This window comes from Tachypleus tridentatus, chromosome 2, assembly GCF_004210375.1.
Source record: "Tachypleus tridentatus isolate NWPU-2018 chromosome 2, ASM421037v1, whole genome shotgun sequence".
In the NCBI taxonomy this organism is placed as follows: Eukaryota; Metazoa; Arthropoda; class Merostomata; order Xiphosura; family Limulidae; genus Tachypleus; species Tachypleus tridentatus.
Window position 1 is genome coordinate 31273344 of NC_134826.1, and position 22468 is coordinate 31295811.

General features: G+C 33.0%; 1 protein-coding gene and 1 long non-coding RNA gene across 2 annotated transcripts in view; one reads left to right on the forward strand and one right to left on the reverse strand.

Moving 5' to 3' along the window:
* The window catches only part of LOC143240308 (very low-density lipoprotein receptor-like), a 70382-nt gene extending 52591 nt beyond the window's left edge, over positions 1-17791 (reverse strand). The window contains exons 1-3 of the mRNA XM_076482538.1: positions 17366-17791; positions 11123-11233; positions 5899-6021 (exon numbers count right to left, since the gene is read on the reverse strand). Coding sequence (XP_076338653.1) covers positions 5899-6021; positions 11123-11233; positions 17366-17450 — 319 coding nt within the window. The 5' untranslated portion in view covers positions 17451-17791. The remainder of the gene's footprint in view (positions 1-5898; positions 6022-11122; positions 11234-17365) is intronic.
* Positions 13354-14313, forward strand: LOC143240311 (uncharacterized). The gene is made up of 2 exons (XR_013021708.1): positions 13354-13450; positions 13837-14313. It is a non-coding gene; the product is annotated as an uncharacterized LOC143240311 (long non-coding RNA).
* Positions 17792-22468: the final 4677 nt, after the last annotated feature.

Below are 22468 nucleotides of genomic sequence, written 5' to 3' on the forward strand. Positions count from 1 at the left end.
TATTCTTTCGAAGTATGTTCATGTTATCTGCAACATTTGTCACTTTTATATTATCAAAAGATAATCTTTGGAAAAACTTTATTTTGCACATTACTACACTACATGGCCAAAAGTATGTGAACACCCGACCACCACACCCCTACGTGCTTGTTGAACATCTCATTCCAAAACCATGGAAATTAATATGGAGTTGGTCCCCCCTTTGCTGCTATAATTGCCTCCATTCTTCTGGGGAGGCTTTTCACTAGATTCTGGAACATGGCTGTGGGGATTTGCTCCTATTCAGCCACAAAAGCATTAAGGAGGTTAGGCACTGATGTTGGGCAAGAAGGCATGGCTTACAGTCACCATTCCAATTCATCCCAAAGGTGTTTGATGGGGTTGAGGTCAGAGCTCTGTGCAAGCCAGTCAAGCTCTTCCACACCAACCTAAGCAAACCATGTCTTTATGGACCTCACTTTGTGCATGGGGGCATTGTCATGCTGAAACAACAAAAGGGTCTTCCCCAAACTGTTGGCACAAAGTTCAAAACATAAAATTCTCTAGAATGTCATCACATGCTGTAACATAAAGATTTTCCTTCACTGGAACTAAATAATCTAGCCCAAACCATAAAAAACAGCCCCCAGACCATTATTCCTCCTCCACAAAACTTTACAGTTGGCACTATGCATTCAGGCAAGTATCGTTCTCCTGGCATGAACCAAACCCAGATTCATCTATCAGACTGCCAGATAGTGAAGCATGATTCATCACCCCAGAAAACGCATTTCCACTACTCCATAGTCCAATGGCAATGTGCTTTACACAACTGTAGCTGACAATTGCACAGTAATCTTTGGCTTGTGTATGGCTGCTCGGCCAGGGAAACCCATTTCATGAAGCTCCCAACAAACAGTTCTTGTGCTGATGTTGCTTCCACAGGCAGTTTGGAAGTCGGTAGTTAATGTTGCAATTGTGAACAGATGATTTTTACCCATTACATGTTTCAGGACTCGGCAGTCTCATTCTCTGAGCTTTTGCAGTCTATCGCTTTGTGGCTGAACTGTTGTTGCTCCTAGACATTTCCACTTCACCATAACACCACTTTAAGTTGTCTGGGGCAGAAATTTGACAAACTGACTTGTTGGAAAGGTGACATCCTATGACTGTGCCATGTTGAAAGTTGCTGAGCACTTCAGTGTGACCCATTCTACTGCCAATGTTTGTCTATGGAGATTGCATGGCTGTATGCTTGATTTTATGCACCTGTTAGCAATTGGTGTGAATGAAATAGCTAAACCTACTAATTAGAAGGGGTGTCCACATACTTTTGGCCATGTAGTGTATCTTGTAAGTGCTTACACAAATCATAACTTACATAATTTATATGGGCAAGCAACACTGCATTGTGAAAGGAAGGTTAAACTTAACCTTCAATGATGAAAAAAATTTATAAAATGAGGTAGAAAATGATATTTAAAGAAACTCAAGTTTATAGATACTGCTATCAAAAAACACCATCTATAATCTTACAGAACATCAATGATTATAACAAAACTACATCAACATATAATGAATGAAAATACAATCAACTAAAAAGAGTTCTGCAAATTAACAGATAAATAAAAATATCTCTTAGACTAGTTGCTAGAAGAAACAAAATACAGTATGTATGCCAATCACATGCCACATACCATCAGTGACAGAAAATACTTTGAAAACAATCATTTAGCTGGCAACAGTAGACTTAAAATATGTGTAGATTTAACTAAATAGCTGTTACAACTGTAACATTGTACATTACATTATAAAAGCTTCAACAGAAAACTGCATGTTTCCAAGAATTCCTGCAAGTGCAAAAGCATTAACATTGGATTTTACTGAAGTTAACTTTCATGATAGATTTTTGATCCTAGATATGTGAATGAAATATCTATTAAAACAAGAAATGAGAGGAGATCATTCAGTATGTGCAGGAACAAAATTTCTTTGCTGAATGCAAGCCTGCTACTTATGAATCACCAAGTTTAATAATATTTCAGTTTAAAATAATGGAGTTAATATATTTATATTAAAATAAAAACTAAATAAAACATTGGCTAGCAGGTGAACACAAGAAAATGCATAACATCTTATTAGTTTATGTTACTCAGTGGCACAGCAGTATATCTGCAGACTTACAAAACTAGAAACTGGGTGTCAATACCCATGATGAGCAGAGCACAGATTGCCCATTGTGTCATTTTGTGCTTAAGTACAAATAAACCAAATAAATTCTTAATTTAAATTTTCTCACACTGTAAAAATATCATGGACACTAAAATCTAAGTAGTAACTGTTTATAATAACATACTCAAATGTAATCATGAATATTCCTGGAGTGCTTTTCTGGCCTATCACTTATTATTACGGTAATTACAACACTAATTTCATACTTAGTAAGTGCTGATCACTAGGCATTCAACTTTGCAAAGTACTGGTTAAGACAACATAGGCTTGCACCTGCTTTACAGATTTTACTTTTAAAGCCATGCTTCACAAGTTTATAGGTAATTCCTGTTCATATGCCAAGTATAAAAACCCAAATTTGTATATTTTGAACATGTTACGTTATTGAAATACAAGCAGGTTTTTTCAGATATACTTGCTAACTCTTCTGAGAAAATTGCATGAAAAACAATAGTTACTGGAAGATAAATTATATGAATTCCAGATGAGTTGCAACAACTGAATTAAGCTAAGTAAGTTCAGTGCTTGTAACGATTGCTTTCAAGAAGTATAACAGTTATATACTTTACATTGTGATAAAAGAATTTGTTTAACATAGCAGTTAACACTGTTGAGTACCTACTAATATAGAATGCAATGGGTTAATATAATTAAAGACAGTAAGCATAAGCCAGATATAAGGACAGATGTCTGTTTTTTGTTGCTGTTTTCTGTTTTTTTAGAAGTGGCCATGACAGTTGTATAGATACACTGCCAAATCAGTGTTGCAGAAAACTCTGTCTTAATAATGACCACTTAGCAGGGGCAGGTGGGATTAATGCTTTTTATTCTCTTCTGCTCAATGCTTATTTTAGGTAATTATTTTCTATGAAGCAACAACAGTGACTTCGTTGGATCCATTGACACCAAATATAAGTAATGTAATGGTTAGTACTTCATGTTACTGCCTTTTCCTTTGTTTTGAGTTTTTTTGCGATCTTTTTATAATGTGCTAAAATGAGTGCACACACACACATAAAATGCATGAATAACGTGGAGATCACTGAAAACTCAACAGGAAAAATCAGAGGCACATAAAATTTGCTCAGTAATGCAAATAATGGGAGATGAATGTGTTAGATGTAAATCACACACCAGCTTTAAAATCTCCACCAAATGATGATTACCACAAGGAAGGAGAAAAAGAAGATATGTCTTAACAAATAAATAAAACAAGAAACATGAAGTTAGAAACTCAAAGAGCTCAAAGAATTATAAAAAAAGTGGATGTGTGTTTGGGAGCAAAATACCCCATGTTGGTGTTGAAACAATCAAGCAACAATGATAAAGAGAGACATGAAGAGAAAGGTAGAGACATGAAGACAAAAAAGTGGGTGGCAGGATATATTCCACTAAACCTCTAGAGCTCAATGAAAAGTATAGGTATACACAAAACCAAGAATGATAAGAACTAATAGAAAAACAAGAGTTCCCAAAAACAACAGGAAATCTTACACAGAAAGAACATGATAGAAAATGCTTTGTATACCAAGATCACCATAGCATGAAGATGCAAGAAAGAGGGTTGAGCCCACGCTACATGAGAAACAAAGAAAACTATGGTGGAAAATATACTGAATGGGAGAAAAATGGAGGTAGCAATGACCAAAAGCTGTCAAGACTAGGACAGACAGACAGCCCTATCACCAAGGAATGAATAGCAGACAGAAGCATATATGGAGTAGTAGGTCAGGAAATCAAGGACATAATGGAATATTAACAGAGAACAGCCTTATTTTTGATTCCAAGGATTCTGGAACAACCCCAAAAACTTGGTCTGTGAGAAAAGGGACAAGACAAAGATAACAAGTATAAGAAGAAGGGATGCAGACACACAAAAGAGAGAGGAGACAGAGGACTTCCAGAAGACAAGGAAACCAGTTCAAAATAAAAATATAGAAGAAGATACAGATGACAAAGTGGCAACTAAAAAATAATAGATGTCTCTATCAAAACCAACAAGCTCATAACAAAGAGCTGTAGAGATAAAGCAATGGGCAGAGATGAAAATAAGGAACAGATATCTGAAAATAAAAAGACATAAAAGGAGAAAAAGAGCATCCCAAGCAGACAGAAAAGATGCAAGAGATTGGATATCAAGAAATATAAATTGGCCATAACTTGAGACCATAGCAAAGGAGAAACAAAGGCAAGTAGGACAAGAAAAGTGAAGAAAATGGAGTTGGGACAAAATAAGAATCACGAAGTTAAAAACAACTAGTCATAAATGAATATAGAGAGCATATAGAATTACATGCACCTGATTTATGAGCATAATAAACAGTTCCTCATCAGGAAAAGGAAAGCTAAAATCAAAGGCTGGAAGTAGCAGAGATGGCCAAAATCATACTTAGACAAGGCAAGCACTAGAGTAAGTAATGAAACAGAACTATGAGAGACTTGAACTGAAGAAAAAGTAGGCAGAATGGAACCAACTATATTATGCACAATTGAAAGAACATCATTAATAAACTTGTTGCTACATCACTGTTCAACACAGCTCACAAAGACACAGTTCCATAGGGTTAGGATATTCTAAGTTATCCATGACTCTGATAGTACCTCACCATGTAGTGAAATTTGAGACCTGTTATATGCAAGCAACTGCAGTATTAAGTGACCTAAGAGAATAAAAATTGAACATCAGTTCCATGAATAGATAAGTTTTCTCCAGTTGCCACTGAATGAGTTGGATAAAATGACTGAAAAAAATCATTTCGACCTCAACATGCGTTGTTTTTTTTCTAGTTGGGTTTGGTATACGTTGTTGAAATTAGTATAAAATTGAAATGTGGTGGTTAGAGTAAACAAAAATGTAATGAGGAAACACAAAATGTAGCACTGGATAAAGAAAGGCAGCAGAAAAAGGTGACTAGAAACTAAAAGAACACAGGAAAAAATAATTTGAACACAGACAGTACTAAGGAAAGACTGAGCCTCTAATCATGTTCTAGTGCTTATAGGTATTAATTACAGCATTTGGCAGTTGTGCAATCTTCCTATTTGTGGAAAACTACGGTATTATGATCATTGCACCACAGGTTGATTCAATACAGGTATATGTGCAGGGATGAGAGATTTTTTTAAGGCTTATTGCAGAAAAATCAGTAGTGTTCCTGATTGTTGGTTTGTTTTGAATTTCATGCAAAGCTACATGAGGGCTACCTGTGCTAGTGTTTCTGAACTTAATTTTACTAAAATGCAATAATTTCAATTCATACAATGTGAGATACTTTAAAACCACTTAAATTCTGCAATTAGATTAGAACACAATTGTCTTTAAACAGAGAGAAAATGATTATAAACACTAAGAGATAACTATTTAGATTTGCATAAATGCCTTGCTGGAAGATCAAGGCTGAACATTTCAGTTGTATTGAATTAAAGAAATATCACTTATGGGAAATTTAAGTTTCACCAGACATGCTCTCTTTTCAAGTTGTTTGTTTTAATGTACCCAAGTGTGGCATCAAAAATTGTTAATGACAGATTTTCAGTTTTCTAATTTAAAATCTACTGTTTTTAACTACTTACCATTACTATGTTTCAGATTTTTTAAGCTCAAGACATAACAAGAGGCATGAAATGTTTAACTTACAGTGAAGAATTTTATTGTTAAATTAATGTAAGTAAACAAGAAAGACTTACTACAAAGATATTGATTTTCATCAGACATGTCTCCACAGTCATTTTCTTTGTCACATTGCCATTTGATTGGAACACACTTTTGGTTGTCACATTTCATTTCTGTTGCTGAACAGGTTCTTACATCTACAAGAAGACAAAGGAATAAACCTTGCACACCTAATGTTCATTAAATTCCACAGAATCAACAGCTCTGTATACCCTCTGAGTAAAAATATAAACTGTTTATAGCCTAAAAATTTTGAAATTCTGATTAGGAAAATAAAATTGTTTCACAAAGTTAATAAGAAATAGTCCCAATCAGTTAATCATACATTAATATAAGTTGGCTGTGATAATTATAGAAAGAAAAACATAACTACTACAATTAATTTGTAATGAAAATCAGTTTAACAGTTTATAAAAACAAAGATTCTTAATGTACAGTTTCAAATATTCACAGATTAAAACCTTCTATTTTAACAGCTCTTTCCTTTGCTCTAACTTCTGTGTTAGCAAAATTTCTGCAAGTTGAGTTTCACTATTCTCAAGGTTTAAAGATGCAAATAATGAAATATGTCTAATAAACTTATACATAGTAACATCTATATCAAACATTACATTTTTAATACAAATTTAATCTCAATTTAGAACTTTTAAGAATGCAAACTGTATATATTCTTAATCTAATGCATTTAAAAATGAATATTACTTGGCATCTTTTTCATGTGTGTGTACACACCAGCTCAAAACACAAAAATATATCTATTTTAACTTTTCACAGAGTTTATCTGTATGGATTTTGTAACTTGGTTCATTCATTTTATGCAACATCATATTCATAGTGTACATTTATCATATGAAATGCAGATTTCAAGATTACCAAGGTAGTTTTAACTTCTTGTGATAGTTCTCACTTTATTAATACAAGCACATATGTAGGAATCTGCACATTTGCACACATATGCAGGCATATGTGTCTTAAAATGATGTATGATAATAAAATATAATGAATGCTTGGGACGTGTGTATATTTGGTTGGGCCATCAGTCAATGTCTACCTGAAGCAGAGTTTTCTTGTTTCATCTCAAATCAGTATATTATTTCATTATACCACAACTTTTTATGAAGTAGTGAAACAAACATTTACATATAAGTATATATTCTAAGACCATACAATAAACAATAAAAACAAAACAATGGTCCATGAGATATTGACTAATGAATACTTATATAATGACAATATATTTTAATAAAGTTTGTGAATTTATAGTGCCAGATCTGTTTCACTGAAAGTGCAATACAATCTGTGTATTCACAGTACCAGTTGAGGTGACTTGACTATAAAGTCTTTTAATGTTGATACATGTACCTGAAACTTAAATATTTTTAAATGTACATGTAATACTGATGATTTCCACAGTATTATTTAATGAATATTGTTGTAAATTTCATAACAAACCTTTCTCTCAAGCATTACTAATGTTCTCAGAATAAGTTCGTAAAATATAGCAAACCAAACAAACAAATTATGGTATCACATTAATGATAACAAAAGTAAATATTATAAGAGATTTGGAGTTGAAATTCATATGAAATCATCTTGCACTCGCTGTATTTCTATTTAAGGTACTTATTATCCAGGAATGTTTCTGGTGAGTAATTTAGAGATGTAACTTCAACCAGTTGTCCATTGGATTAGATTTAATTAGTTCCTACTTTTTTTTTTTTGACATTTGACAAAAACATGTACTTACTCATTACCAGTACAATAAGGTATATTTAAAAATACAACTCATGGGAAATTACTCTGACAGTAATAATAGTTTATAGATAATAGTATAATACAATTTGTTTTTATGAAAGTAAACATTTGATGTAAATTTTAAAATGTATACAAAAATCTAATGCACAACTTTTTTTTTTTCTTTCTATTACCTATGGTTAAATTTAAAACCCTTCCACAGCCTAAAACTTCTTGGCTCAAAAACCTGAACTTCAGCAATAGTATACAAAGTATAGTCCAGTGAAAACAAAAATAACAAAAGCTTATTTATGCCATAGCCTTTCACCCTTAGCATATCTGTTAATATAAAAACAAATATAGCAATAATATTAAAATGGCTAAACCACTACTGTTAATTAAAGATACAATCCGCATGGACCTGGCATGGCCAGGTGGTTAAGGCACTCAACTCGTAATCCGAGGATCGTGTATTCAAATCCCCATCACACCAAACATGCTTGCCCTTTCAGTCATGGGGACATTATAATATGATGGTCAATCCCACTCTTCATTGGTAAAAGAGTAGCCCAAGAGTTGACAGTGGGTGGTGATGCCTTCCCTCTCGTCTTACACTGCTAAATTAGGGACAGCTAGTGCAGATAGCCCTCATGTAGCCTAGTACATCACTTCTTATACACAGAACATTACAATATCTGATGTTATTCAGTATTTCATCTGGTGGCTACAAAGCTACTTTTCATAAAAGATGTAATTTTTGTATCATTTCATCAATGAAGCTGATTGAAAAAGTAAGGAAACAGAAAACAACAGGTTATACTAATGCTGAAATTGCAATAGCAAGTCAAAATTATTGACAAATCAGGTCAGAAGCTTAAATCGTGTGGTATAGAGTAACTGCATATCTGATATTAAATTCATCAGGCAAAAATGTTAATTAATGCACTGGAATCAAAAACAGCATATCCAAAATTTAATGGAAACTGCCCAATACAGATTTAATGCTTTCCATTAGCCAGGGATTACAAATCAGACTACAGAAATATATGTTGTTTACATCAAAATCTGATCATTAAGTAGCCAAACACTAAGTATATGAACAAGTTGTTACAGTGAAGAAAGGTGGAGGAAGCATAATGGTTTGGAGCTATTTTTCATACTGTGAGCTGGGTTCTTTAGCACCATACTATTTTCAGAGCTCTACAAGCACAGGCTCTAGTGTGAGACTTGTCACACTAACAGGACAACAACATTTAAAGAGTGCAATGACCATCCCAGATCCCCCACTCAGTTGATCATCCCAGGATGTTTTGAAATGTGTCATGAAAGCCAGAGTTTGTAGATCACAATCTGATACTGATGTGGCACTTCTTATCAAAGAGAAATGGCACAATACTATGCCTGATTGTACCAAAACACTTGTACAGAATATTAGTAGCAGAGTCTAAAATGTGACTGTTGCCAAAGGTATACCAATATCCTATTACTAAAGATTGTGAATTAATTATTTTGCATACTTCCTCACTGTTCTTATCATTTCAGTAATATAATGTACGACTGGTCTTTTAAGAGACACTTAAGTTAACATATGCTTCATCAAATGTGATACTTTTCACAGGATCTGTGTGCTTATGTTGTTATCAAGTTATATTTCTTTCGCAGCATCAATTTGCAAAATATACTACACTAGCTCACAAAAACACAAATTTATATAAAAGCATTTATGTTACCTCCGTACACACTACCAGCTCTAACATGCTAGATACCACTCATAGAGTAGCTTTTACTCGATAATTGGTATTCTGTTCCCCTGAGCAACTTGGCAAAAGTTAGGGTCACTTTTGATGACCTAACATTGTAATTATCTTATTTACAATATGTCCATTTCACATTATTGTAACTTGTATTCTTTATACAGTTATTCCAAGTAGAATTTTACAAAAATTAAAGTCATCCTGTTTTCAGTTTTTGTTTTTGGTTGTTCACTTTAGTATAGAGTATAAATATTAAATGTTTTTAAAACTGATAATTTATGAAATGTGTGTGTGTGTATTTTTGATTTTATATGGTATTTTCAATGCATTTACCAAGTTGTGTCTTTGTCTCTATGTATGTATGTTCTTGATACACATCAAACATCATGTTAGACACAAATTCAAAACCATTTTTTTATGCTTTTATTTTTTCTAAGATTCTAGTGTTATTTGCTGTTACAAAAACAGCAAGGTATACAGTGCAACAACATCCAGTATGAAAACAGAAGTAATGGTGGGTAAAACCATTTTCCACAACTGAGATGTTTTTCATTAGATATCATGACTTTTATGTCAATACAAACCAACAAACCACAGCAAGTAAGAAAATAATTGATAAGTAACTGACATTACCCTTAGGATTACATCTTTATTATTTGTAACAGATCTTACTTTACAGAGTCAACCATGTTCTTTAAAACATATGGTGGTAGCTTTTGCTCTCTAAAACTGTATTAATATATAACTTCCTTTATAGTAATGCCATGGAAATTAGTTCAACAGTTTCTTGCATGCACTTAGTATGGTTGAATTAAACATCATTATTTATGCTAATTGCTTAAGCTAATATTATGTAACACTAAATGCTCTTTAATTAGGAGAATTACATAAAATTTAGGAAATTTGGGCTTAAAAGTTGACCATGAATAATAACCATCCACCTTTGTGATTGTTTTGAAAACTTGAGCTAGAAATTGATCATCTAGTTTACTTAGCATAAACCAATATTTACATATCTACACATGCTTTCACCTTACAGTATTGCTGCTCTAAATCAGCTGCCTTTAATCTGGATATCAAAAATCTAAAATGGTTTATCTTTACTCTTAGGAGAAACTATAGTAAAAATTTCCAACCAATAGCTTGTAACATTTTTACATAGACATGTGCAAAGGGTTTGATCAAAATTAAGTGATTTGTTGTTGGATAACTTTGCATCTGTGGCCTATACTTAGAGTAAGTTTAAAATATCTTTTTATCAAATAATGTTTCTACACTTTCAATGTGAAGAAAAATAGAAAGAAATTATATCAATTGGAGATCTTATACCTTCTGTATTTCTTAAGAGATTGTCTTGAAATTTTGTGTGTTAAATAAGATAAAGTAGAGCATATCCACTGAAAATTTGTGATAGTTTGGATTAATACAATCAAAGCTATAAAAAGTGGAAAATTTCTAAACAATCACTCCTGTCAATAACACACAGTGCATCCTGAAGGTTGTTTTTGCCACACAAAACACTATTGTGTGTTTTTATTCATAAAATAAGACTCAGAAAGCTGATGCACAGTGTTATTGCTAATACACAGATACCAGTTGCTATTTATATCTTAACATACTTACCTTATTCATCACATAAATCTGAGTTCAGTCTCATTCAAACCAATCTCATAATTACATACTGTGTATCTTATACACACATTCAAAAAATTTCCTCTAAAGATTTGAACGATAGAAATTTTTAGCTTACAACAGTTTATTTCATCAGAATTGTCTCCACAATCATCATCTTCATCACAGTGCCAAGTCATTGGAATGCACCTATGATTGGTACACATAAACTGGTTTGGTGAACATTGACCTGAAAAAGGTTGATCAATATTTAATTTTAATAAATAAGCAAATAATGTAAAATATATTACTTATTAATAATTTAATAAATATATAATTGTTGTAATACAAACTTACCTTAATTCATCTAAGCCATTTAAATTCCTTTTAAAATACTTTATGATAAATAAATTGAGCTCTCATTTCTTGGTTGAAAAATGATGAATTTCAGATTATAAACATGATTTGAATTAGGTATATTTCCAACAGATTAGTCTTTGCATTCTATCTAACATTAAAAAAAAATCTATAAACATAATCAATTCAAGTTATGGTTTCACAAGAGCCAAAAACTTTCCTTATTATTATGGGCTCTAGAAGTTAATACAAGCAGATAATTTTCTTCTTCAAAGTCAATGATCCTTTAACAGAAGAAACACATCATACCAAATTTTTAAAAGATCAAATGCACAACTTTATACCACTGAATACTAGAAATAACTAGTATTCAACATCTTGACCCATTGTCTTACACTGTGAAGGTTCATTTGAATATCAAAAATGTTAGCTGTTCCCAATGTCATACACATAGTACTATGTACAAATTTGAAAATCCTATAATCCAAAAAGCTAACACTTCCACTAATTCTCTAAACACAAGCTTTCTGAAAGTTAAGACATTAAAATTATCCTGGGTGCCCACATTCCAAAAAGAAAGGGAAAAACTCCTAAAAGCATGTTAAAATTTGCTAGTTATATTTAAGCATTAAATGCTTTCACATGTTAAGTAAATCATGCCAACAATGGAAATAAAAATGTATATTTTTCTTTTTGGAATCAGGCATCCAAGTGACAGTTTTTCAACCATCAGGAACTACTTTGCTGTTAAGACCTAAAAAATAACAGTTTCAGTCCAGAATAAATTTTGTTAAGTTTCCTCAAGGTTTTAAAATATTGACTGACTGTTTGTGCTGTTTGAGAATTTCAAACTATTATTATTTGTCTTCTTACTTTATTATCTCATCCAAAGTTGGTGTCTTGATAAAACAGAATAGAAAGCCATGATCAAAGCCTGTATCACAAATCTTTTAAGTACCTAGTGATACTTCTATAGTTGTATAACTTTTGACTGTTCAAATTATTTTCTGTTTTGCTTAATTCATCATTTTTTACAACTAGATCATAAGAAACTGAGGACAGTTAACAAATCTACTGCCACTAGAACCTCCAGAAATATATGGGTTTACAACAATCACCTAGACACTAATTCTGGATAAGTAGCTTGATTATATTTGAGTAAACTACATTGATCAGTGCCACATAAAGTAAATAATTAATAGAAATTACAATTAAATCAATTAATATCACAAAAATAATCAACTAATCAAAATTATTTTTCAAATTATTAGTGTTTTTGATTATTCTAACTGTGTAAAAGATAAATTGCTATTATCATTTGTCATTAGTTATTTTACATTAATTCAGAGTTGTTCAACTCAATTTATTAGTGTCATAACTAATCAAAATTAGCATTTTCAGTTATTATTATTATTTTTGATTACTTGAACTATCCAAGTCCCACATGAGAATAGTCAATTATCTGACTGAACTTCGTTACTGAAACTGACAATAAATCAACCTGAAGACGACCGAAGAAGGTAGAAACATTGTTCTATACTTTATTTTAATAAACGTTTTAATACCCATACCAGCCATTTTAAGGTAGATTTTTACAGCAGGTGAGTTTCTCTTCATTTTGAATGCCCCCCCCCCAGTGGCTCAACGGTATGTCTGCGGACTTACAACGCTAAAATCCGCGTTTCGATACCCGTGGTGGGCAGAGCACAGATAGCCCATTGTGTAGCTTTGTGCCTAATTCAAACAACAACAAACAACAAAAATCATTTTGAATGCAGCACTGTTTTAAGTTGGGTATCTGTGCGATCAAAATACTAAACCTCTAGTTTTGTACAAATTAAAAACTTAAATTATCAATATTAACACGCTAGAATATAAAATAAGAACGTCATATCGGTTTATTTTGCTGAGATATGGATTATGTACTGAATCAAACAAAGTGGTTCCGTTCACTTCTTTCTATTTTAAAAACGGCCCCTTATATACACATACTTCAATATATGGCATGTGAATAACCAATCAATAGCTTAGGATGTCTCTCGGGTGGTTTTCTCAGCATTTTAATCTGTGAAAAAGCTACCACGTTCCTACGACTCAAGACTTCAAGAAGGTAGGTTGTGTCTTTAGGCTGCTCGAAGTTTCATATTTTTTAAAGTTAAATATATCTTACTTGCTAAGCTTAATAAAGTATATCGGAATTATATGGTCTCTGTATAGTTATTCAGGTGTGTGTGTGTATATAATAAAACCTTACAAAAAGTTTGTTTCATATCCTCCACGTGCGAAATTTTAAACTGCTTAACAACCTTGTCTAACAGCATTTTTTGAGCTTTTTCATTCCAAGTCTTAACCAAGCTGTTTAACCGTACGAATTATTAGCTGCCAAAATGTTTCCCGTGACTTCCAACTTTTCATTGACTAACCAACCTTTTCTCCCGTAAATTTTGACGGTTTACAACCAGATTTTTACTCTTCGACAAATTATCACCTTCATAGACAGCTACGAACCCGATGTCACCGTTGACCCGAGGAAAACAGAATTCCTCCGACGTGGCGGAAGTTTTTCCAGCTTCCTCCATGGACGACCTTACCTATCTATGTCAACAATGGAATGCCGACAGTAATGCCTGGTGCTTTATTACCAAAAGCCAAACTGACCTGTTTTCTGTCTTCATCTGTTTCTCCAGACGATGTTCAGCACTTGCTGGAAGCAGCCACTACATGGAGTTCGCAAAATCCGTTCTAAAATCAAACATCTAAGCACGCCCTATACATTCCTACACTGAATTACACAACCCCCTTCAAACATGTGGTCAGCTATCGGTCAGTTACCTTTCTTTCTTTGTGAACCTGACGATGACCGAAGAAGGGCGAAACGTTGTTCGCTCCTCTACATAAAAATTTTCTCAACTCATAACAGCCGTTTTTACACATAATATTATATTATGTTATAAATAAAATGTGTGAAGGTTAGGATTTTTGTGTTATTTATCACAACAAAAGACAACATCCAGCCAAACCAAGTAATGGCCTAAGGAACCGCACATTCATTTCTGTATATTATTATTATAACTGATTAAACTGAATAAAAAATTCCAAACCATTAAAGATAAATATGAGAAACTATTTTTAAGATTATAATGAAATGTACGATATACATTGAATAGAAAGTCAAATGAAGTTCGTAATTCCATCACTTTTTTATCATCATATTAGCGCGTGCACGTCATAACGTTTTTTTTCATGCACGGCCATTTTTAATTGGACAATACCTTTAAATATGGTAATATAAAATGTATGAAGTATAATAAAATATTTATAATGAATTCATATAGGAATGTGTAAATAAAAATTAGATGCGTGCAAAATTTCTGCTCATAATTTAAAAATAAAAACGCTAAAATTATTATCGAATACTATTAAAAATAAAAGACGTTAATTATCTAATCGACGTGAAACTGAAAGCTCAGTATTTTAAAATGATATTATCGTGATAACTTGCATTATCAAACCTAGTATTCGCACATTAGGTTAATATCACACTGATCATTGATGTATATCAAACAAAATTAAATGTGCTAACACAGCCATGAGCTTTCTCCCTTATGGCATTCATCCACTTTCTTAAATTCCGTTTATAATCATCTTCTTTCTTCCACCCAACGCTTTAAACGCTGCGCAAAGGTTCATCGAACAGTTCCGCGTTTGTTGTTGTTTTTTAATTAAAGTACAAACTTTCATCTCCTAGTTCTGTCATCTCTTGCCAGATATGAGATCTAATTACAGTTTTGTACTCAGCATTTCATCATGCCAAAGGTCTCAAAGATCAATTTACGCTGATCTTGTCTAAAATAAGTTCATTTTGAAGATACACTAGTGAAATCCTGATGAGTAATAAACTTAAATTGGGTATATGCGTGCCCCATGCTTTGTATTTTTGACGCACAAAAATGTAGCTAATAGCAATTAATTTGTTCTAATCTTGCCTAAAAGAATTTAAATACCGCTGCTACTGAGGATTCCCTCTCGATTTCAATTTAACTTGTATGCTATAATAATAATTTTATGCAGCACTTAGTCAACTGCTTTCTGGAAATTTAGGTATATCAAATTCACACCTTCATCCTTATCTCTATAAGGGAAACTTCTGCAACGAATGGCATAATATTAATGAGCTTCCCTAATGAAATTTAAAACCATATTTACTCTCCAACATTTTCAACTTTATTAAATGAATTTTCAAAGCATTACGGCTTCTCTACTGATAATAGTACAGCATACATAGTTTTATAACTATCAACCTTTAATACCCATGAATAAGTGAGAAAATTAAAAAGCCAGGGTTCAGGAGCAAACCCTTGTAGGGTAGGGGGACCTCGGAACCCCTTTCCTTCTGAAAACTAATTTCGCATATTTTATGGTCTAACTTCTAAGCTAACGTGTCGTTCAACATAACATAGTTCTTGGTGTTTGCAGCTGGAGAATTGTTACATATTGTGCATCTGATCTGAAATAATTATGACTGAACGATCAAGCATGATGCATAGGTACTTCGTTGTCCATTTTGTATTAAACTTAGTATTACATAATATTATTATATTTTGCAGCATCTTGATATTTTATCAGTTTACGTTCTTTTGATGAATGATGGATAGTTAGATATCGAACCACTTTCTTTCTTAATCTTTACTGAGATCTAGATTATTTTTTTTCAGAATGAAATGGCACAAACTTGATTGTATGTGATAACTCATTTCATTGGTTATCAGGCGAGCAATAATCAACCACTCGACATGATACATACGCGCAGCAGTTATCAATTTCAGATTGGTCCGTTAACCTCGTTAACCATTACGCCCATTTTAGGTAAAGGACTAGGACAATTCTAACAGTTTTGTAAAAATGATGATGTAAAACGAAATTAAACACTAATTATTTTAGAAGTCAGGAGTAACAACTGACAAGTATGCATTTCACCCTGTGGTTCAGTAATATATAGAATAGGGCTCTACTTGCTTTGTTGTGGTTCAGTAATATATAGAATAGGGCAATACCTGCGTTCTTCTGGTTCAGTAATATATAGAATAGGGCACTATCTGCTTTCTTATGGTTCAGTAATATATAGAATAGGGCACTATCTGCTTTCTTATGGTTCAGTAATATATAGAATAGGGCACTACCTGTTTTCTTCTGGTTCAGTAATATATAGAATAGGGCACTATCTGCTTTCTTCTGGTTCATTAATATATAGAATAGGGCACTATCTGCTTTCATACTCATCAGTTGTTTTCCTTGGTTGAAAACGTTTTCTTGACATGCTTGTTTACAGTTCTTTGAGAAAACAACTCGACCTTTGTCTACTATAGCCCTCAAACATGTATAATTATATCGTTATTTGCAGTGTATCTTACATCTATAAGCTATATCAATACATGTAAACATAATAGACCAACTTTGTCATAATCAAAACGTTTAAAAACAAACAACTTTGGATTTAATCTAAAACTGTTTTCTCATAATTTCTTACAAAAAAAAAAGAATGTGTATACAAAAATGTAAATGGAATCTACAACTTGCAGCAAGAACGATCATCTATATCTATCAAAACTGCATTATTCAGAATTTCTCTGTAATTACACCAATCACATTTGTTGTACTTTGGATGTGAAAACCATCCACAGACAAAATCATGCAGAAGTTTACTTCATAAATTAATTTAATTTATAGTATTGTGCCCTTGTTCTTTCCAATTTTACTTTTATTTCAATACCACGAATAGTAAATATAGTAATAATTGGTTAACAAAGCTATGAAAGGAAATCATAAATATGACGTTATTAATCAATAATATGTTATTATTAGCATTTGACTAACGCAATACTCAAACAACTTAACATTTTCAAATAGCAGACTTTTTACGGCTACTACTATTAGTATTACTATTACTACAAGTAGTATTACTGCTTTTAGCAGTATTGATACCGTTGCTGAAAAGCAACGCTACCAGTTAATAAGATTAACTTACCATGTATCCTCTGAATGAAGAAACATACGACTACAAAACACACACATGTTGGAAAGTTTCTTTTCAGAAATCGGGACAAATTCATTTTTAACCTCAGAAAGTAACAGAAGTCCCCAAAATTAACAAATACAAATTATAAACTGTCTCACTGTTAGATTGTAATGAAGTTCAACTATTTCTGTTTAACATAACTATAAATTTACCCATTGACGATATAATATCTACAAAGAAAACTGGTACTCAGACTGCTCTATTAAATTGTACGCAGCTCCACTTCGCATCCTTCTGACATCATAACTGAATCATTCCACTCCAGATACACGATATTTAATTAATTCCACCTTCCTTTCATGGCCACCTCGACAAACACTTCCTGCTCACGTGACTTGTATATGTTTTTCATGTTTATTACTCCACACTGTTAATCTTTACTCTTGTTACTCCTTAAGAAGAACAGTCAACTATGCGAAAGCGACCGAGTGTTTGGGTCTTTGAAATCTTCAAAACTTTTTTTTATTATTTTTTGCAATAATTCTTCCATCATGCCTTCGTGGGCATCTGTGCAATGTAATAGTAAAACACGTAGTTTTACAAAATAATATAACTATTATACGAATTACTTTTTCTATGGCAAAAATACATTCACGCTAAATACAAAAAAAAAACAAAACTGTTTCGACTTTTTACGTTGCTACTTTACTATTATTATTAAGCATTATAGTGCTTAGCATATAGTGAAGTGCTGAGTAAAATAAATGCTGCAGTATATTAAATGATCCGCAAATTGCGAGTCGAGCGCTCTAACCACCTGGCCTATGTATACTCTAGATGTGTACGCTATAGTTTCAATTAGGACCTCTCACTCGAGCCAGTTGAAACTTTGTACTGTCATTTATGGTTTGTGTTTTAGTGGAATGCTCTTGAAGAAGCTGTAAAGCAAAACGGCCAGTGTCCGATTAAAGAAAAAATATCAATTATTAGGTTATAAGGTGATTTATTTCTAGTATTAAAATTCATAAAAATTATATACATATTAAACTGACTTCATAAATCACAGTAAGTTTGAACGATCTTTAGTTTGTCTAATATCTTGATAATATTCTTTTTGAGCACATTTTTATGTTTAAATCATAGAGCTGAATTAAATGTAATAATAATTCCTAGCTGTAGTTCTTTTCTATACGTTTCCCGAAAGCTCGGTATTGTTTTTACAATAAAAGAGGGCTAGTCTGAATGTTTCCAGTTGTTCATAAGAAGATACTTATTATCCACTTGGATATTTTATTGATAAAGGGTATATTCTCTGAATTCTGGGAATTAAATAAAGTTTGTTTGAAATTAAACTACACAATAGGCTATCTGTTCTCTGCCCACCATGGGCATCGAAATCTGGAATGGAACTGAGAACCTCCCAAGGGTACCAGTTATGGTTGAAATAGTTGTTAAAGATGTGAATCTTAATGGTACACCTACTGTGTACCAGATAAGGCTAACATATTGCGACGTGGCCATATTTTAAGTAACACTTTCGAGTGTGCATATTTCTCTGATCTTTATTTCTCACATTCATTTCCTCTCATCTTTCAGCCAGTGGTGTTACAGTTACCTACCACATAATTTAAAGTAATCTTCCTTATAGTGCTGATATTATTATACTTAGTTCTGTATATTCTACGGTTAGTCCATATCTAAACGTATATGATCAAAATCCCTCCTTTCATATCGCAAACTTTCCTTTTTTTAGCTTTCTCTTCTGTTCTTCACACTATCCATTTCCCACCTTTTTGAAATTAATGTATTAAGTTGAAAGGAAAATATTAATTTTTAATTATTCCTGAAACAATTGCATGTTTTATACGCAGGAAATTGTTTAAAATTATGGTACCCTGATATCGTATATCTCATTCTCTTATTTACATACGTAACTTTACTAAATTGTTCAAGTTGTAAACTTTTTTTTAAAAAACTTACATTATAACTAAAAACATGAAAAGTCCGATCTTAGTTGCATACAGATTTAGTCCTGGTTGTTACTTTCTGTAGCACAGGCCTCGACAAATATTTGCAGTTAAGCACAAAGCTGCACAATGGGCTATCTCTGCTCTGCCCATCACAGGTATTGAAACCCGGTTTCTAGCGTTGATAGTAAGCAAACATACTTCTGTGCCTCTTGAGGAGAATATTTTTAGATCTAGGAGCCAGCCCAAAAGCTTAGGAACCAAGTCTGACAATGCAATATATTTTGAGTCAATTGTGTGGGGCCCGGCATGGCCAGGTGGGTCAAGGCGTGCGACTTGTAATCTGAGGGTCGCGGGTTTGCATTCCCGTCGCACCAAACATGCTCGCCCTTTCAGCCGTGGGGGCGTTATAAAGTCACGGTCAATCCCACTATTCGTTGGTAAAAGAGTAGCCCAAGAGTTGGCAGTGGGTGGTGATGACTAGCTGCCTTCTCTCCAGTCTTACACTGCTAAAGTAGGGACGGCTAGCGCAGATAGCCCTCGAGTAGCTTTGCGCGAAATTCAAAAAAAAAAACCCAATTGTGTGGTTATACTACAAAAAATATATGTTAACACTTGTTACGTATTATAATTTATCTCGGACGAGGTTTCATTCTATTAGCCCCCCCCAGTGGCTCAGCGGTATGTCTGTGAACTTACAACGCTAAAATCCAGGTTTCGATACCCGTGGTGAGCAGTGCACAGATAGCCCATTGTGTAGCTTTGTGCTTAATTCAAAAACAACAACAATATCATTCTATTATTGTATGTATTACGATTTCAAATAGCCTGAAACCGAGTTAAATTATAATTTTAATTTAGAAGTTAATTAAATGTTGATATGTATCAGATTTATGATATTTGCCAACAAGATTGATACACACAGTATTCTTTCGTAATGCAAATATATTTCAATACACAAACAATAATACAATTTATAATAATAGTTATTACAAATAATGATTTATATATAGAAGTTTTACAAACTTACAAACGATATAGCGTCTTCTTTCTGATCCGAACTACTCGATATCTTACCGAGAGTTCATGATGAGCGAATTAATTTTGAATTGATATAGGCACAATTTACTTAAGGAGACGGTTGCTAGCTCTTCGCTGATCACATATGAGTTTTTCACCATTGAAGTGATATAATGTCTTTCTAAAAATTAGTAACGCCCGATCTTAATCTGTTGAAGTTAAACAATTGTCACTACGAAATGTTTAGTCGCCATTGGCGACCGAGATTTGTCGATACCTGGTCAGTGATATTATGTACATGTTTTTAAAGTATTATATACAATATTATCCTAAATATAAAACAATTACATTACAATTATCCCAGATTATTGGGATACATATTATAATTGGTCAGAGAATGTGGAGTATTAAAGCAGTGTTGACATTTTCAGAGAAACTTGTTTGCACATCTGAGTAATTCTAGAGGTGATATGAGGTCTTAGTTGCATTTTTCTTTATTTAATGAAATATTCTAATTGTTTACTCTATATTGTATTTATGCTTCACCCTGAACTCACCACCCAGTAGTCCATTTGAATGTTATGTATCATACAAACACTTTCACATTCTGGAAATTTTTTACTTGGTTTGGGTATGTACTGGTTCATCCAGTAGTGACTGCAATGTAATTGAGATGCAACCTGGTTACAGTAAAACTTTGAACAGAGAAGCTGTGGTTTTGCTGGAACCACTCAGTTGAATGACTTGGCTACACATACTGTTCACCCAGCACGCTTGAGTTAGGAAGTGTTTCTACTGTCATTGGTAGGCACTGTGAGAGTGAGTGTTATACCAGTGTTGTTAGTTTAATATATTGACTCCAAAACTATAAAGAAAAGAGATTAGTAACTTCTGAGAGAGCCTGCATTTTGGAAATCTCAACTATCAGTAGATATACCTCTTTCGACTCACTTTCAAGCTTAGGTGTTTCTCTGTAGTCTTGGTAAAGTCAAAGTATTCCTCTCCAAAGTAATACAACATATAATCTTTCACAGTAAAAGATAATCAGGCAAACTCTAAACCAGTGATTAATCAAGCTGGTATAAAATAAGACAACCACTAAAGTGAAGAATTTCGTCTCTCTTATATATTGCTAAAATCAGATTGATGTCACTAGTACTGATTATTTTCATACATTTATAACATGATGATGTATTTACATTGAGATTTAGAATTTACAAAAGTGTATTTCTTGATGACATTGGAAAACAAAAGACTATGGATTATTTTGTGCACTCAGAACCATCCAGAAGGAGATCTGTGACAAGTCATACCTAAATTATAGTAAGCAAAATGTGACATCTTGTAATAAGTTAAAATCCACTTACACAAAGATTAATGGTTAACATTAGTCAGTGGGCAACTTATCAGAACCTATAAAGAAATAATATGATACAAAGGGTTGAATATAAATTAAAATAATTTTGAAACCTCACCATGTTGATCCAGCCTACGTTAATTTAAATGGTCATGTCTGTCTAACAATTTGCACCTTAACAATAGCTTTACAACATAGTTCCTATTGCAAAAGCCTTTATTGTGAAGCTTTCATGTCCAAAGCACATCAGGTAACACTCTAGAACATAATCAAGAATTATTTCCATCTAAAAATGTTCAGCCAGTCATGCTGTAGTTGAATGCCTAAAAGAATGTAAAGACACCACCTGTATCAACTGTGGAGGTCCACGTGCTGCCTCTTACCATGTCCAGGTTCCTTCGATTCGCCAACAACTGTAGAATAATAAGAAACTCCATGAATACTAGCGACGTATCTACAAGCCCCTTTGCAATTTGAGCCATAGAGTATCAACTTTGATACCTCATCGTTGCTAATATCCTGGAACAGCACTCTGATCATGAAGCTATCCAGTGCAGTCTGCTGACTTTCACTAGATGGAAAACCAAAGCTCTTCCCATGGAAAACCTTTTTCATCAACGTCAGTGACAAGAAGACCACCAAGAACACAGCAACTTTTCTCCAACAGGCCTGTGAAGCAAAATCTTTCCATCTGCCCTTATGAGGACAAGGTCCCAAAGATATGTGTGATTACATATTAAACAGAGTTACAAATAGTCCTAACCATCC